Source organism: Perissodus microlepis, chromosome 5 (assembly GCF_051167445.1).
Source record: "Perissodus microlepis isolate ML-2025 ecotype Zambia chromosome 5, ASM5116744v1, whole genome shotgun sequence".
Taxonomy (NCBI): Eukaryota; Metazoa; Chordata; class Actinopteri; order Cichliformes; family Cichlidae; genus Perissodus; species Perissodus microlepis.
In genome coordinates this window covers 33832040-33848725 of record NC_140465.1, presented here as the reverse complement: position 1 = coordinate 33848725, position 16686 = coordinate 33832040, and the positions used below count along the sequence as shown (strand labels likewise).

Below are 16686 nucleotides of genomic sequence, written 5' to 3'. Positions count from 1 at the left end.
GTGTTTGTCCTGACAGGCAGTGTGAAAGCTCATGGGTGTGTGTCTTTCTAAATTACATCCAATCACTGTCAACTTTCCATCTCAAGGATAATGTCAACAAAAAAGATGCACGTGGCAACAAAAGAGTCTCAGCACAGTAAAAAGGTTAGTGCATTAGAAATGTGCATATGACATATAAATATAAATGCATATAAACATTTTCCTGGTCAGCTTTGTTCTACACTGTTTTACACCTTGATGGGCAAAAACTGTAATGTTGTTCCTTTTTAAATGAAATCTGCAATACAGTGACAGGTTTTTAATATGAATGGACACGTGCATGAATAATATTGAAACCTTGAGTTATTGCCTTGGACTGTTTTTCCTGCCGGAATTCTGTGCTGGAATTGGGATGGGATAATTAGTGAGGGTCAGGATCAGCGCTCACCCCCAACTCTCGTTCTCGCGGTATTACCTTCAAGGTTTATTGACAAGGTAATTAGCCAGATGGGACCCCAGTAGTAGCAGCAGGGCTGAACGGAGGTAGCACGGTTTCAGGGCTTTCCCGTGTGAAAAACAACTGCACTTTCCTGCTTTACAAACCGATCTACCAGCGGAAACCAAACAGCAAGCCTGCAAAAGGTAGGCTTTTGTATTAGCGTTATGAATGCACAGCCTGCTTCCTGCAGAGCCTCATTCATTCTTCCGATGTCGGTAATATATTCTTCCTGTCCAGTTTTAACGATCGCACGCAAATGTGTCACTGGCATCAATTCATACTGCAGCTGCTTAGTAATGCAGATGTTCCCTTAATATCGGGACAAAGAGTCATGAAGCCTGACACATTTAAAACGGTAAATACAGTCAGAGAATATTTGCTGCGATGTTAGTCTGACGTAGAACCACCAGGTGGCGCTGTGTCTCGGTCATTTAACCAAGTTGCTTCATCGTCTGTATCACCAGTTCAGCGGGCACATTGGCAAGTCTTTATTTCAGCCTAATGAAATCGATAAACATTGACTTGGAGTGGGGGAGTCCACAGAGAGGCCGGTGTAGGGTTTCTCCTGTAAAGGGACTTAAGAAGTCGACGCCCACACTCCATCATTCTATGTATTTCCTCTGAAGCCCCGATGTTATTCGTCAAAATACACAACTTGTATTTTATGGAAGACTACGAGGGATTTTTAAGTGTAACGGAGAAACGGAGCTCTACTCGGAGAGATTTAAAGGATATGAGACAAATAGAAAACAAAGAAAAACAAACGTCGTGCTCACCTCCAAATCATTAAACTGCCATACTGTTAATAGAACTTAAGCACTCACAATTGCATATATAATACTATTTTATATGCTGTTAAACTACTTAGTATAAAATGGCAATAAGAAAAAATGGACACGCTTCTGTCAATGGCTTTCCTCGCATATGTGGACATCACCAGCAATAAAGCACTGGGACACACAGGAACCTGCTCAGTAGTGGATTTATATTTATTTGTATACGTATACGTACATAACATCACATATATAGCTGGATATAAAGCCAAACCTCACAAAAGAAGAAATGAATTTAAAAACACCTTTCCCGTAACAGGAACAAAATATCCTAGATGATACAGTCTGTCGGATTCAATAGAAAGATCAAATATACATCTAGTAGTCCATGAATACCTTAAAAAAAACATTATATGGAACAATGTACGTCAGTTTACGAGAGGTCCTTGGAACCCATCCACTACATATAATAATCGTAAAAAACAGGACGACAACAATTCCTCATTTAATCCTCCAGGATACACTGTTATATATCCAATGGGCTTCCCTTTGATGATTTCCCTTCCCTGCCAACAACTCTTTTCAACAGCCCAACCACCATTCCCGTAACCACTGACCCTCCAGCTAACTGAAAATGTCTGGCTGTAGGGGACCTCTCATCATTTTTTTCTGATGTAATTCTTGTGTTCAGAAATGTTAGCTATCAACTCCTTCTTATTGTTCATAACAAAATTCAGAAGGGAGCTTTATTAAATATACTATATGTGTGGTACTAAAAGTGAATGAATGAAAGAACGTGATTAACGTGTAAGAAGTTATGCCTATCAGTCTGTTTTGAAAGTGGGAAAAAAAAACAGTCCGATCCTTTATGTTCTCATTTCAGGGAAAAGCACAGTGATCAAAAGGTAAATGAGTGTATTTCTGGGATCAGAAAAATGTATAGAAATAACTTTTTGGCATTTACCATCCTATGCCAACGAGACATTCAGCTGTTTCAGTTTAAATGGAAAAATAAAACGTCCAATTGTCCGTCCATCCATAGTCATAGGGCAAAAGGCAGGGTAAACCCTGGGAGGGATATCACAAGGCTAAACATTTGCAATGAATTTAGTTATTTTGTTGTGTTTTTGTTTTGTTTTTGCCTGTGAACATTTAAGCATAGTCTTATTTCTGTCCATGCTGCCAGGTCTACTGAGTGTATTTGGTGCATTATTGCTTTTGGATTTTGTAGCCTCTAAACAGTACCATGGACAGCTCACTCCTGACCTAACTCCATCATAGTTTTATGGGACTCCTTTTTTCAGTTAAATTCGTGATTCTTAATACAGCTAATGTGTGAGTTGGTCAAGTAGGTAATTACCATAACCCATGTACCGTGTATTTGGTGACTGCTGCATTATCATGCTGAAAAATGGAAAAATTTTCCGTCTGAAGAAGAGTTTTATAGGTCTTCCACTTCTTTATTGTCCTATTCAGGCTCCTCAAATTTTCCTCAAATTTTTTGAGAACGCACTGCACCTCATGATGTGACACCAGGTTTTCTGTCACATCACACAAGAGTGCTTTGGGAATCACCTTGTTGTTGCAAAAATATGATTTCATGCCTGTCAAATGGCAAAGGGTGGAGTGCCCACTCTGGGTCGGGGATGAGCTCCTGCCCCAAGTGGAGGAGTTCAAGTATCTCGGGGTCTTGTTCGCGAGTGATGGGAGAAGGGAGCCGGAGATCAACAGACGGATTGGTGCTGCGGCCGCAGCTGCACCGGTCCGTCGTGGTGAAGAGGGAGCTGGGTGTAAAAACGAGGCTCTCAATTTACCGGTAGATCTACGTCCCTACCCTCACCTATGGCCACGAGCTGTGGGTAGTGACCGAAAGAACGTGATCGCGGATACAAGTGGCGGAAATGAGCTTCCTCCAAAGGGTGGCTGGCCTCTCCCTTAGAGATAGTGTGAGAAGTTCAGCCATCCGGGAGGGACTCAGAGTAGAGCCGCTGCTCCTCCACATCGAAAGGAGCCAGCTGAGGTGGTTCGGGCATCTGACAAGGATGCCTCCTGGGTGAGGTGTTCCGGGCATGTCCCACCGGGAGGAAGCACCGGGGCAGACCCAGGACACGCTGGAGAGATTGTATCTCTCGGCTGGCCTGGGAACACCTTGGTGTTCCCCCGGATAAGCCATAGGAGGTGGCTGGGGAGAGGGAGGTCTGGGCTTCTCTGCTTAAGCTGCTGCCCCTGCGACCCGGCCCCAGATAAAGCGGAAGAAGATGGATGGATGCCTGTCAAATGAGTAATCTTTCTATAGTGTCATAAATTCGACTAAAGAAAGGGGAACAAATTGTGTCTTTGTTACAGGCTGCTAGTAACCGAGTGCCTAATAATACAATTTAAAATTGGTTCTTTGCTAAGTTTTCTGTTATGTGTAGATAAAACAGTGGTTCACCTTACATGCATTTTTATGCTTTAGTGATTTGTATTATGGGATTTAACAAACAAGCAAGCAAAAACATGAAAATGGACAAGGACTGGATTGAAAATGAGTGAAAAAGCAGCCAATGTCCATCCAAAGAAAAACTTGGCGTCAGAAAGGCTGAAAAATTATTGATCAAGATCGCTTTTAAAAAATACAAACAAGTGTGGTGCAAAATTCAAAATATAAGAGAAAGTATACATGTAAAATATAAAGAAAGACCTTTTCATAGTGCTGTACTTTGTAGCAAAATTAATATTAATGGATTAAAAAATACTTTTGCAAGAACTCCTTTTTTGGCAAAATGTAATGGGTTCAAAAGTTATTCTTTCAGAATAACTTGTTTCCAATCAACATGGCAAGAACACGCAGAAGATGAGTTATTTTGTTATATTATATTATAGTTATTATATTTCTAATGTAAAACACACAATCGAGAAGAAACAGTAACACGATGTCAGACGTGTGCTCCTAGCAGTGAACCCCAGGAAGGCGGCCGGTCCAGATGGAGTACCTGGCAAGGTACTAAGAGCATGCGCACACCAGCTCACCCTCATCTTCACCAGACTCTTCAACCTCTCACTGGATCAGGCAGCCATCCCATCCTGTCTAAAATCAGCCACAATCATCCCAGTGCCGAAGAAGTCTCCCATCTCCAGCCTGAATGATTACCGCCCTGTGGCCCTCACACCGGTAATCATGAAATGCTTTGAGAGACTAGTCCTTCAGCACATCAAGGATTACCTCCCCCCAGAATTCGACCCCCACCAGTTTGCATACCGTGCAAACAGATCCACAGAAGACGCCATCGCCACAGCCCTCCACGCTGTGCTGAGTCACCTAGAGCAGCGGCAAAGCTACGTCCGAATGCTCTTTGTGGACTACAGCTCAGCCTTTAATACAATCATCCCGGACATCCTCATCACCAAACTGGTCACTCTTGGCCTCCCTCCTCTCACATGTGCCTGGATAAAGGATTTCCTCACAAACCGGCCCCAGACTCGGACCTCATCTCTCCTCCACTCGCACACTGAGCACCGGCTCCCCACAGGGCTGTGTGCTGAGCCCCCTCTTGTATTCTCTCTACACCCACGACTGCAGTTCGACCCACAACAACACTCTCATCATCAAGTTTGCTGATGACACCACGGTAGTCAGACTCATCTCGAAGGGAGACGAGGCAGAGTACAGAGAGGAAGTCCTGAAGCTGGCAGCATGGTGTTCAGAAAACAACCTGGCACTGAACACTAAGAAAACCAAAGAGCTCATTGTTGACTTCAGGAGACACAGCACCGACTTGGCCCCCCTCTACATCAACGGGGAGTGTGTGGAGAGGGTCCACACTTTCCGGTTCCTTGGTGTCCTCATCTCTGCTGACATCTCCTGGACAGGAAACATCTCAGCGGTCATCAAGAAGGCCCAACAGCGGCTGCACTTCCTGAGAGTCCTCAGGAAGTACAAGCTGAACTCCAACCTGCTGCTGACCTTCTACCGCTCGTCCATTGAGAGCCTGCTAACCTACTGCATCACGGTATGGTACGGCAGCTGCACCAAAGCAGATAGAGTGAGGCTTCAGAGTGTGGTCAAGACAGCACAAAAGATCATCGGCTGCCCTCTCCCCTCCCTAATGGACATTTATTCCTCCCGCTGCCTCACCAGAGCAGCAAACATTATCAAGGACAGCTCCCACCCTGGCTTCAACATATTCAGCCTGCTTCCCTCAGGGAAGCGCTACAGGTGCATCAACACAAAAACCCACAGACTCAAAAACAGTTTCTTCCCCAAAGCGATAACCACCCTGAACTCACACATGCACAGATAACACAGCCCCCCACTTCCCACTTCCTCTATGGACCACCACTGTGCAATACCAATTCTATGTGCAATAACTCAACTGTATAAACATAACACTATTTATTACATATTACTTACGGCTTGTATATTGTACATTTTATATATATATATGTTTTTCCCTATGTTAATACTGTCCATATGTACATATCGGTGCAGAACTGTACCCCCCCCCCCCCCCCCCCCAGCATGTTTACACTGAGTAGGAGATGCTCTGTATCTCATTGTACAACTGTATGGTGACAATAAAGGCATTCTATTCTATTCTATTCTAACTACTGAGGACACACAATTAAAGCAGATGTGGGTTTTTTTTTTCATTGTTACCAATGCCAAAATCACAGCGAATCTCTGAAAGGAAATTTTAAATCAAAAAGAGAAAATCCAGTTTCTTGACTTGTGCATGGGGCACAGCTGCCTCTACCTGTTCCCAGAAAAGAAATGAGTCATGGTCACAAAAAACTCAAATAAACAAGATTAAGATTTTTTTTTCTTACCCAGCCTCGTTATACTGCTGACCACCCAGCTTTACTGTTCCCCATTGGCTTGTCTCAAACCATGAGTTACAGTTGTGGGTGGTGACCCAGAAAACGTCACAGTGCCTGTGATCTGCTGCTTCCAGCTTTACATGCTGCATTGATGGGAAATGAACCTGCTTTGGCTTTCCTTAAAAGGAAGACTAAAGCAGCTTTCAATCAAAGGACCATTATTTGCTATTGGACAAGTGGACGTCACATCCAGCGGTGCTACAGCACTGCAGTGGCTGATGTGATTGGTAGAAAATCTGATGTTTTGCTTGGGTTGTTAAAAAGTGAACATAAGAGAAAAGGGGTGTGGTGAAAACATTTATATAATGTATACGTTATGCTTTAAACTACACATCTCATTACCGACTAAAGCTGTGGATTAAAGTTAATCCAAACAACCTAATGTTGATTGTATTCAAGATTAAAAACACAATATTAAATTATTCATATTTAATATTTCAATATTAATTTTTTAGTGTATAAATTCAGATTCATATGTATGTTAGGATTCAGGTTGTGCACTGAGAAAATATGTATCTGTTTAATATTGCTTCTTATGTGTTATTGTCCAGCATCCTAAGAGACAAAGTTCATTAACATAAGCTTCATATAATGAGATACAAACTAACTCCCCTGCAGCCAAAAAGAGAGGAAAAAAAACACCTCAAAAATAAAACAGCATAAAATCATCAACATAATTATTAACAGTCCCCCTTTAACAGCTGGTGAGCTGCTAAACTCCCAAGGGTATTTGGGAAGTGTAGTTAATCCAATGATAATCTTGAGCATGGTTTACACATATTATCGCTTTAATTGCTACGTGTGCTGTGCAATTATACCGTCAACAATTACATGGCTATAGTTTACTTGCCTGTCTGAGCAGTTAGTTCCCCGTAATAGATGCCCTTTATCAACACATGCAAGTAGAGCCAACAAAACGTATACTAATGGATTTTCCAGCACATAATGAAATAATTATATGGTCAGAAATAGCGAGATAACGCTGATCCATTATATAAATTAGCAAAGGAAGTCAGGATAAAACAGGAGATGCTAAGATAAGAAGATACTGACAATTGAAGGTGACGATAGCTAACGAAGGTGTGTGTATGTGTGCATACACGTGTGTCCATCCATTAGAATGCAGAGTGCGTTCTCCAGTGTGAGTCACCCTCCCATCCACCCACCCACCTCACACCACCAGCAGCAGCATCTAACTGCAGTCACCACCCAGAATTACGCCTCTGACTTCACACTGGCCAACTGAGGATTCTGTTTCTACGGCAACATGCTCCAGATTCCTCCCCCTCTCATCTCCAGCAGCCCTCCCTCCAATCTTTTAACCCCCCCTACCCCACCCTTCCCAGCACAGACCATGTGACTTTCAGGAAGGCTTCTCCAACCTCCCCTTTATTGTTATTAACCCTCTCCTGACTGGGCCGCTGCCAGAGGCTCTCAGCAGCATGCTGGCTGGCTGCCTTCTCGCTTCGCAGAGGTTTCAAAGGGAAATCAGACACATCTCTAATCTCCCTTGGAGATCAAAGCATTGCTTGATCTAAATGTTGGATTAGCATATTTTAAAACATAACTGAATGAATCACTATGTTTCCTTAGTTGTGCAAGACACCTCCTAAACCTATTTACAATAGTGGTCTCTGAATTTAAAGAATCTATACTGTATATTTACATGACTATGTTAATAATGACCATGGATAACTTGGCTATCTATGTGAAAGGGTGTGTTTGTGACAGATCCTTCTATCCTTCTATGCTGTTCTTGTTTTCAAACCCACTGTACACCATCTGACCAGCATCAAACAGCAATGTAACACCTAACTAGTGAGCATAGTCATGCATGAAGCTACTAAATGGCCAGGGATTTCACACAGAGTTGGTGGAGACCAACGACGGAACAAAAAGGCAGCGAATAGCAGACTGAGATGAATCCAGTGACCGCGTGACTCTAACATTAACATCAGTGATGCTCTGTTGCAACAAGTGCAGGGTTTTTTTTCTTTGTTTTGGGGTTGGGGGTTTCCAAGTCAAAATGTTCAACTTTCAGCGTAGATGGAATTGGAGTTTGAGAGCTAGCTGAGATTTAAAGAGGAGTCGGAGAGTAATAAGATTATAAAGACACCTGAGCTGCTGCTTCAGTAAGAACTTACCTTGAATGGTTGCTTACCACTGCTCTGAATATTTTTATGTCGTATTGTAAGTATAGCTATTGTCTTGAGCCACCCCTCATTTTTTTATATTTTGCTAGGAAAAGTTGCAGCAATTTTTTGAAACATGCAAACATAAATGCGAATACGGTATTTAAGTCAAAAACATAGTCTGCACAATTCTAATAAGCTGAAGAGTGAATATTTGGTATGAGCACTGTTATTCTTTAACACGCCCTGAACTCTCTTGAAGAGGCTTCCTGGAGGACATTCAAAACTCTTCTTTGGATGTTTCTGCCTTTTGTTTCACTCCTTTGTCAAGATGATTCTACACTTTCAATATCGTCGAGGTCGGGACTCTGGGGAGGCCAGTCCATGACCGATAGTGTTACATTGTGTTTTTCTGTCCAGGTATGCTTTGCATATGCATTGGCAGGGTGTTTGGAATCATTGCTGTAAAATGTAACTGTTGCATTGCAGATGATATTGCATTGTGGATAAAAATCTAATGTTACGTTTCTGTGTGCATAATTTGATCTCCCCAACACCACTGACTAAAATGAAGCCCAAACCATGAGTGTCTCCACTGTGTTTTACAGATGACTGTAGATGCTCACAGCTGGAAGTCTCACCTGACCTCCTTCCTTTTTATTTCCAATCCAGTTCTTGTGTAATTTGGCCTGTTGCTCAAGAGCAACAAAGCCTGATATCTTGGAAGCAAAACATAAAGAAATGAGTGGTGGCTCAAGACGTATGCACAGTATTGTAGATGATAGTTAGGAAGATTATTTTTTTTTAATGACACAGCAGCATTTAGTTGTTGTAAAGCTTGCGTACACTGGAAGTAATTCTCTCCACTTATCGTTTTGAAGCGTAGGCTGGTTATTTGCAGACATTCCAGGCTCCAGTTGCCTAGGTAACCCCCTAATGTATTTACTACCAAGTCATATGTCAGTCATTGGTATCCAGCACTATCCAGAAAAATGGATCTTAGGTCCCGCCCACTTGGCTACATCGGCGGTAATTTTGCCCTCAGTCACAAAATAACCACCGGTGATGGTAGCACAGCGACATAGCAAGTGAATGACTTACTACATCACCGTGAATCACTTCCAGTGTGGATGCAGCCTGATGGTTATACATATATGTATAACAATATAAATCCCAACGGTTCCATAGTGCTCCTGCCATTTCCACTTGTATTCAAATATGTTTAAGTCATTATAGTGGTCATGTTTTCATGTCTTTGGTAAAACAGGACATGTCACACTGTGTGACAGCAGATGCCTTTCCTCAGAAATAAGCATTGTAAAACCTCAAAAATAAACTTTACCTGCCTCTGAAAGGTCAATAAAGGATTAATAATCAATTTATTAATACGACACGGGCTATTTAGACACTCCAAGTAGACCTGCAGTTTAAAATTAAGTATAGTATGGGGAAATTTGTGATTTGGGCCAAAAATGATCCCGACTGTTGTGAGGGCTTGAAATATGAACAGTATATAAAGATTAAATTGTGTCAAATGTTGTGAAAATGGATCTGTCACAATGTTAAACCTGAAGGAAATCACCTGAATCACCAACTTAGCTTAACTTCATCGAGCCTTACGACTAATTTCAGATTTGTTTTGGTTCATTCTGGTAATTCTCACAGTATCGTTCAGTAGACAGTGAATTTTCAGTCAGACTGGTGACAAATAGAAAACAGTCACAGCTGGTGAAACGTCTTGTGGCATGTAGGAAAAAGATAGATTTTCCCTCATCAGTTATAAGAGATCAAAAATGTGCAATAAGACATTAATGGTGTTCATCGTTTACTGGATGTGTAAACAACTGCTTGCTTGTCACACATTAGTTTCCACTGTTTTTGTTGCACAATTGTGGGTGAGTTTTATAAAAGGTATCAAACACACATCCTTTAGAGTTTTGAAATGGAAAGAGGAGCCACGGCATCCGGCAGTGATCTCACCTGAATATTGCCTCATTGGCACAACTGTCTCCTCAGCATCCCATTAGGAGACACGTTGGGTTGTATGTGTGTGTGTTTGTGTGCACGTGTCTGAGCACGTGCATGTGTGAATGGATGGACTTCATGAATGAAAGCTGGGTTTTTTTTTTTTTTTTTTCCCGAGCTGCAGACAGGAGGTGAGATCATCTTGTTGGGATGGAGACTCCCCCCACCCACTTGCAACACCCTCCCATCGCACATCAATACTGGTTGGTGCCAATCTTAATGAATCCCATCGACATACAATATGGATAAAGCAAACAGTACTGACAACCTGATTAATGAAAGTGCTGTCAAATATCAGCCTCCCCCAACAAACGGGAAGAAGTCACTCCGCAGTGCACATTGGCACAGGTGCACAAAAATGCAGACACACACACCTTTCTTCAGTCATTAGAAAACTCCAAAAATGTCTGCCGCTCTGCTGTTGGCTTCCAGTCAACACGATGATGAAGCAAAGTGTGAAAATCATCTTTGCTTCTTATGTTCAACTTTGCCTTCAGCAACAGAGTTGAGTGAGCTTTAATGATGAGCCACCTATTCAGCTACGTGTGAGTGAAAGTGACAATGAGTAACACAAGGGCCTCTCGATGAGGATCCATAAATAGCCTTTCAAGTAAGCCAGAAGCAACCCTCCCCCCTCATTCTCTAGTCTACATCCCGCCACACACACACACACACGTATACCCTACCACCTTCCTCCTAACCGGACTTGGACAATCTGTGTCCACTTGGCACGAGGCCTCAAAAAACATACTGTATATTCAGCAGCAGAGCCGTGCATGCGCACATGCACACACATGACATTCCTCTTGACATTCTTCACTGCAGGAGTCTGTTAATTCCCTCCTACAGATTATGATACATGTTGCCAAACAATGCTGCATTTTTACATCAGCTTTTTGGATGGACGCCACAGTACCTCTGTAGTCCAACTGCTCTTTAGAAGTTTGATTTTCATTTTAATATATATATGCAGAAAGAGTTTAAGTGTAATTTGCCAGGCAATCTGAATTCCAAATCTATTGTGTAATTATTTTAAAAGTAAATGGGATCCCCATCAAGTATCGTTCTTAAAAGCTGTCACTGTGCAGACTGACGGCTTGTATCTAAAACACGCGATACCCTTCAGCGTTACTTCTGTTCTTGTTTCTGGTGGAGTTACCACAACAGGAGCTGAAGCTGCATTGGTGGACATCAGAGGCAGCAGCGTTAATCCTTAGAGGCCTGAACATCACTGACGAGAGGCCTTCCTGCAACTACAAGCTCCACTGAATAAATCATGAAGAAAGTTTTAACGAAAAAGATTGAAATAGAGGGAAAAAAAACAGAGTGTGCTTCTCTATTCAGACCGCCTTAAGACACAGTGAGAAGAGGATTGTAGATGGGGATGGCATAAAATAGCAAGACTGATTAAAACTACTGAGTTTTCCTTGCAAAGCCCACAGTTTCTCCTTCATGTGATATTAAAACCCAAATGAAACATTCATAAACTGCTTTTTGGCAAGGGTGTTTTGAATGTTCATTTGGGAGAGTAAGCTATGAGATAATGCTCCTTCACATTTTAAAATGAAAATGATAAGCATTAAAAATTACTATCAAAATAAAGTAATTAAATATTTAGAAGTACTGAAAAGGATAATTTAGTCTCTCACAGAGTCTGACTGTGTTCTATATTAAATTGTTAATAGGCCCAGTATTAGTTTGCTATTGCTCTTGGTCCCCTTTGATGGACAGAATTATAAAAGAACTCTTGTTTTCAGTCTACTTCTTTATTACAAATCTTATTTCAAGCTTTAAAAAAAATGAAAATATGTCTTATTTTCACTTGGCGAGGATTCGGGTAGGCACAGAATGACTCAAAGATGAATAAATGAAAACAGAAGCAATCAGTTTCTCCTTGCTCAGATTTCATGAGGGGCATCAAACTGAGCCGGCACAGTGATCTTTTTTCATTGTGACTTCATACAGCATTCATTAGTAGGAGGAGAAAGTGGAGAATACTCGTGTTTGTGAGTGGTTTTCAGGTCTCTCCGTGGATTGTCTATGCGCTAGCTAGGATTTCCCTACTGTGTACAAGCGGCACAATGAGGTCATCGTTATGGATTTAAGCCCAGCACGGGCTTAATCTGGGAGATAAGGGCTGGATTTGGATTTACCACTCAAAAGGGTCATGTAGCTACAACCATTTACACTCTCAGTAAAGACAAAGCTCACCCACAGCATCCTCAGCTGTTTCACGGCCCTTTATGCTTTTTAGCTGGAGGTTCTCCACTGTTCACACTCATTTCTTAGCCTCTCAGTTAACGTGATCCTGTTCATCTAGCAGCATTTCTCTAAATGTCGGCAGTTTTAAGTTGTAATGTTGTTGTTCAGTGTCAATATTCCCATGAAATGGCTTGACAAAATCCTGAAACATCCTGGAAAAAAATGGATTGAATATGGTTAAAGTGTTGCAAGTGTTACTTCTTTATTTTTGGTACTGTTAAAAACAAAAAGTCTGAAAATCCGATCTGATTGCAAGTTTAAAGGAAGCCCTCTGAACAATAGGTAGCGGAGACACTCTGTTTGTGTGAAATAATATAAAAAGTTTGTCCTCATCAGAGTTTCTCCTTTCTGTACTTTTAATAGTCTAGTTTTGTTTAAAATGTATTTGCATTTGTTGCATCCTGGATCTTGTTTGTATGATATTTGGGGTGTTGGAGAACCATGTGTGCCCTGTACGCTGCAAGGCCTTGAAAATACCTTGAATAATAACTTTATTTAAGGTGAAGGCAGTTATCTGCTGGTGGCGTGGTTCCTCAAACAGAGCTGAGCTTTGTGTTAGAAAAAATGACAGTTGTTTAAATTAGTTTGATATTTTATTTCATTCAGGTTAATTATGGTCGCTTAGGGAAACAAACGACGCTGGGGGACAGTCCCATTTAGGTTCTGCATGTGCTGTCCTGTCTCACAGAAATGGGTCAGGAGAGATTGGAGATGATGACGATAATAATATTTTTTTTAAAAAAACAAACAAAAAAAACGTCTTTCCTTCGTGTCCCTTTTGTGGCAGACGGAGTCTGCAGATTATCCATCAATTACTCTGCGCTCTGTACAGAGGGCGTTAATAGGTTTTGAGGGGATTTAAATGGTGCTGTCCAGTCAAATGCTGCATGCTTTGAGAATGACATCATTTTGGTCACCTCACATACCGGCTGACCCTCCTCCCTGCTCTAAGAGTAGCCCGTGTACCTGCGGTTGTCCCGTCTCTCACCGGACTGCACTCGTCACTCCAGATTTCTCCTCTGATAGGAGGGCATCAGCGCTCCCTCCCTCCCACACAGCCTCGCTTCGCTCTCTCCATCGCTCGTGTTTACTACAGCCTGGGAGAGATGGTCGTATAAATTGCCTGGGAGTGCGCATATCGCAGCATCCTCAGAGGGGAATTGAAAAGGGGGAGGAGGTGTAGGATCAAGAAAACAACCCAAACAAGAAAAAATATCTGCGTTTTCTATCGTTTCAAATTAACGCAGGAGAAAAACAGACCTCCACAGAGCCCTGCGATTGGAAACCCGCACTGGATGTAGAGGAGAGAAGGCTGCGCGCGGATGCTCAATACACGGACAGGAGGACAAGGGAGAAAATCAGAAAGGACCAATAAATCCTAGAGAGGAATAATCTTTTGCAGTCATCAGCGATGGACTCCAGTTATCGGCATTGAGGTAGGAATCGTCAAATTAGTTTCTTCCAGTCGAGGTGTTAGGCAGGTAGGCATGAGGAGAAGCGGGTGGTCTTTGCATAAAATAACGCGTTACTTCTTTTTATTTTCTCCAATTTAAAGTGCCATCGTGCGTTTGAGTGTAACTTCAGTGCTGTCAGTGATGCTCCACTGGCGCACCGGGTCGTAACCGCAGGAGGTGCCAGGAGAGGCAATGATGCGCCTCCGATACATCCACAATGCGCTGGCCTGTAACAGACCGTAGCTGCTCCTGCGGCTCCCGCAGCTGACACCTCGAAATAAAGAAAGTGAGAAACGGAGCAGGACTATTAGGAGGCAGGATCAGTCGGATGTGACTGATGTGTACACCAGATGTGTCTTAGTGGTTGGGTTTCTCTTAGTGCATAACATAATAATGAGGGTGGTTTTTCCAGACTTGGGGGTTTGTTGTTAGTTTCTTGGATAATGAAATCTCCAGGCTGACTCTGCCTTGTTTCAGAGTCTCTGATTAATCTGAGGACAGGGAATTATGGATGTTTATATGCATCTTGGGTAAGTCGGCTAATAGCTCATTCATCAGACATCAGCACTTTACTTCTAGTGGGAGTGTCACAGTGGGATGGTTGATGTAGCCTAATGGTAATTCACTCAATTTCCCTCAAATTGACCTCCAAATTGACTGATGTAGAAATGCATGAAGTGCATCTCATAATGACTGAAATGGAAATTGATGAGCTCCAAGTTTGGGATTTTAACAAAAGTACCCTGTTTTCTTATTGTGCAAGTTTATTGCCCCATCTACTCCAAAACTGTGCTCTGTATTGCTGTGACTGTTCCTCATATTCTGCTGGTTCTTTATCAAAAACTTGAACTTGAAGATGATGATGATAGTACTACGAACATTTTGATTTGTGTTCTTGTTTTACCGAGCATGTAAATCCTTTTGTTGCTTGTCCATCAAAGGAGTGGCTCACTTCAAGAGGCTCTGGTGAGAAATAATGCATTTTTCTTCTCCATTGAGTGTGCAGATGCTGCTGCCCTTGGATAAATGTACAGCTTTCAAGAACCCTGCAGAATTTGCTCATTATTTTGTAATCTTATCCATTTTAATGTCACTTGAGTAAGATGTGAATAAACAGCTGTCTCACCATTAGGACTACAGAGCAGCAGTGAGTTAATCCTGCCAAAGTAAAAGCAATGCAACAGTAAGCATGTAATATTCTGTAACAGTGTGATACCTAACAGTGTCAGTTTATTCTAAGAACGGGGGGTTGGTCTCTTTATTTTCTGTGCCCTCCACTGAAGGCTTAGCTATTATGCTGCAGACAGGATGTTCTTTTATCTCATAACCATTTTTCACATTTTAGTGTTTTATATCTACCGACTGGCATCTACCCAGTTGATGTCAGTCTCCCGACTACAGGGTACATGTGGACTGACACCTGTCACCTTCACTTGTACTAGCCAAATTATGAGAGAGCTTGTTTTCTGTGTTTGTAAGAAATGCAGAAAACGATTATTGTCTGTGGATTTTTGTATCTATATATTTATCTTTTATTCTGATCTTGAACTCCATCTTTTCCTTTGGTCTGTTGTATCTGTGGAGGAAGTCAAAACCTTTAAAATGCAGTTTGGTGATATTGATGAGAGGCTCAGGAAGATGTGCTTTGTCTGCCTATCAGACTTAGACTACAGACTTGTGTTGCACATATGACGTCATAATAGCCGAAGCTTCTTTTTTTTTTCTTTTACTTAAAATGGAGCTAAAGATGACTACGCTCTCCTGCAAAACCAGCCTCTACTGACAACTTTCAGAAAGAGTTCATTTAATCTTGATTTCACTCATATTATTTTATTTAAATTCCCTTCTTTCCCTCTTTTCCAGTTTTCTTCAGTCATTCTGATGACCACAGTCACTCATGGCCCTCATGCATGAACCTCGCGCCCCATCGCCCTCTCTTTCCGGCTTCAACACACCCCTCTCCGATCCTCCGTCTTTTCGCCGCCTCGATGCCGAAACACCCTGCACGCCAGAAATGGACTTGACCCCAACCCAGTGCGTTCTTCGCAACGTCCTCTCCATAGACACCGGAGGTGCTGTGGAACCCGGGGGTGGAGGAAGAGAGGGGCACACTACCGGACACAACCAGACACCCTGCGAGGAACAACAGGAGCACTTTGCCAACAGTGTCCTGAAACTCCATGAACACGATGGCGGTCCTGGAAGGACAGAGGGAGAAGGACAGGATATGGACAGCAGTGCGGTCAGGAGCCAGGCGAATGACGCCAGGTTACAGTGCCAGTCTACAGGAGGGGGAGGAGGGTTTTTGGAGGGGTTGTTTGGGTGTCTGCGGCCTGTCTGGACAATGATCGGCAAAGCCTACTCCACAGAGCACAAGCATGACCTGGACGGTGAGTCGAACCATCAGATTTATTTCAGTGTAAATGAGTGAACACACAAATATGCCTGAATTCTCACTTTTGCTTTTGCAATAAAAAAAACAACCCCTAGCTCTCAATTAAATTTAATGATAAGCTTTGATATGCTAATTAAATGATCTTATCCCCCAGTTTAATTACATTAAACAGACAGTAGGTAAATGACTCCCGCAAAGGCCACGTTGTAAACAAACCCCTTCCTGACATGAACGAGCTGCAGCCAGCGAGGGAGACTCTATCAGAGCTGTAAAGGGCTTATTTTCCCCTGATATTTCCCCCCCATCC

The 16686-nt window shown here is 42.4% G+C and overlaps 1 protein-coding gene across 2 annotated transcripts in view; it reads left to right on the top strand.

The window, feature by feature from the left end:
• Positions 1-470: 470 nt before the first annotated feature.
• Positions 471-16686, top strand: part of LOC146387707 (mitogen-activated protein kinase kinase kinase 12-like) — a 29842-nt gene continuing 13626 nt past the window's right edge. The window contains exons 1-2 of one of the 2 annotated variants that reach the window (XM_084929521.1): positions 471-621; positions 15848-16374. In XM_084929521.1, coding sequence (XP_084785647.1) covers positions 15882-16374 — 493 coding nt within the window. In that variant the 5' untranslated portion in view covers positions 471-621; positions 15848-15881. Of the gene's footprint in view, positions 622-13473; positions 13967-15847; positions 16375-16686 lie in introns of those variants that run through there. The other variant, XM_084929520.1, reaches the window with a different exon arrangement.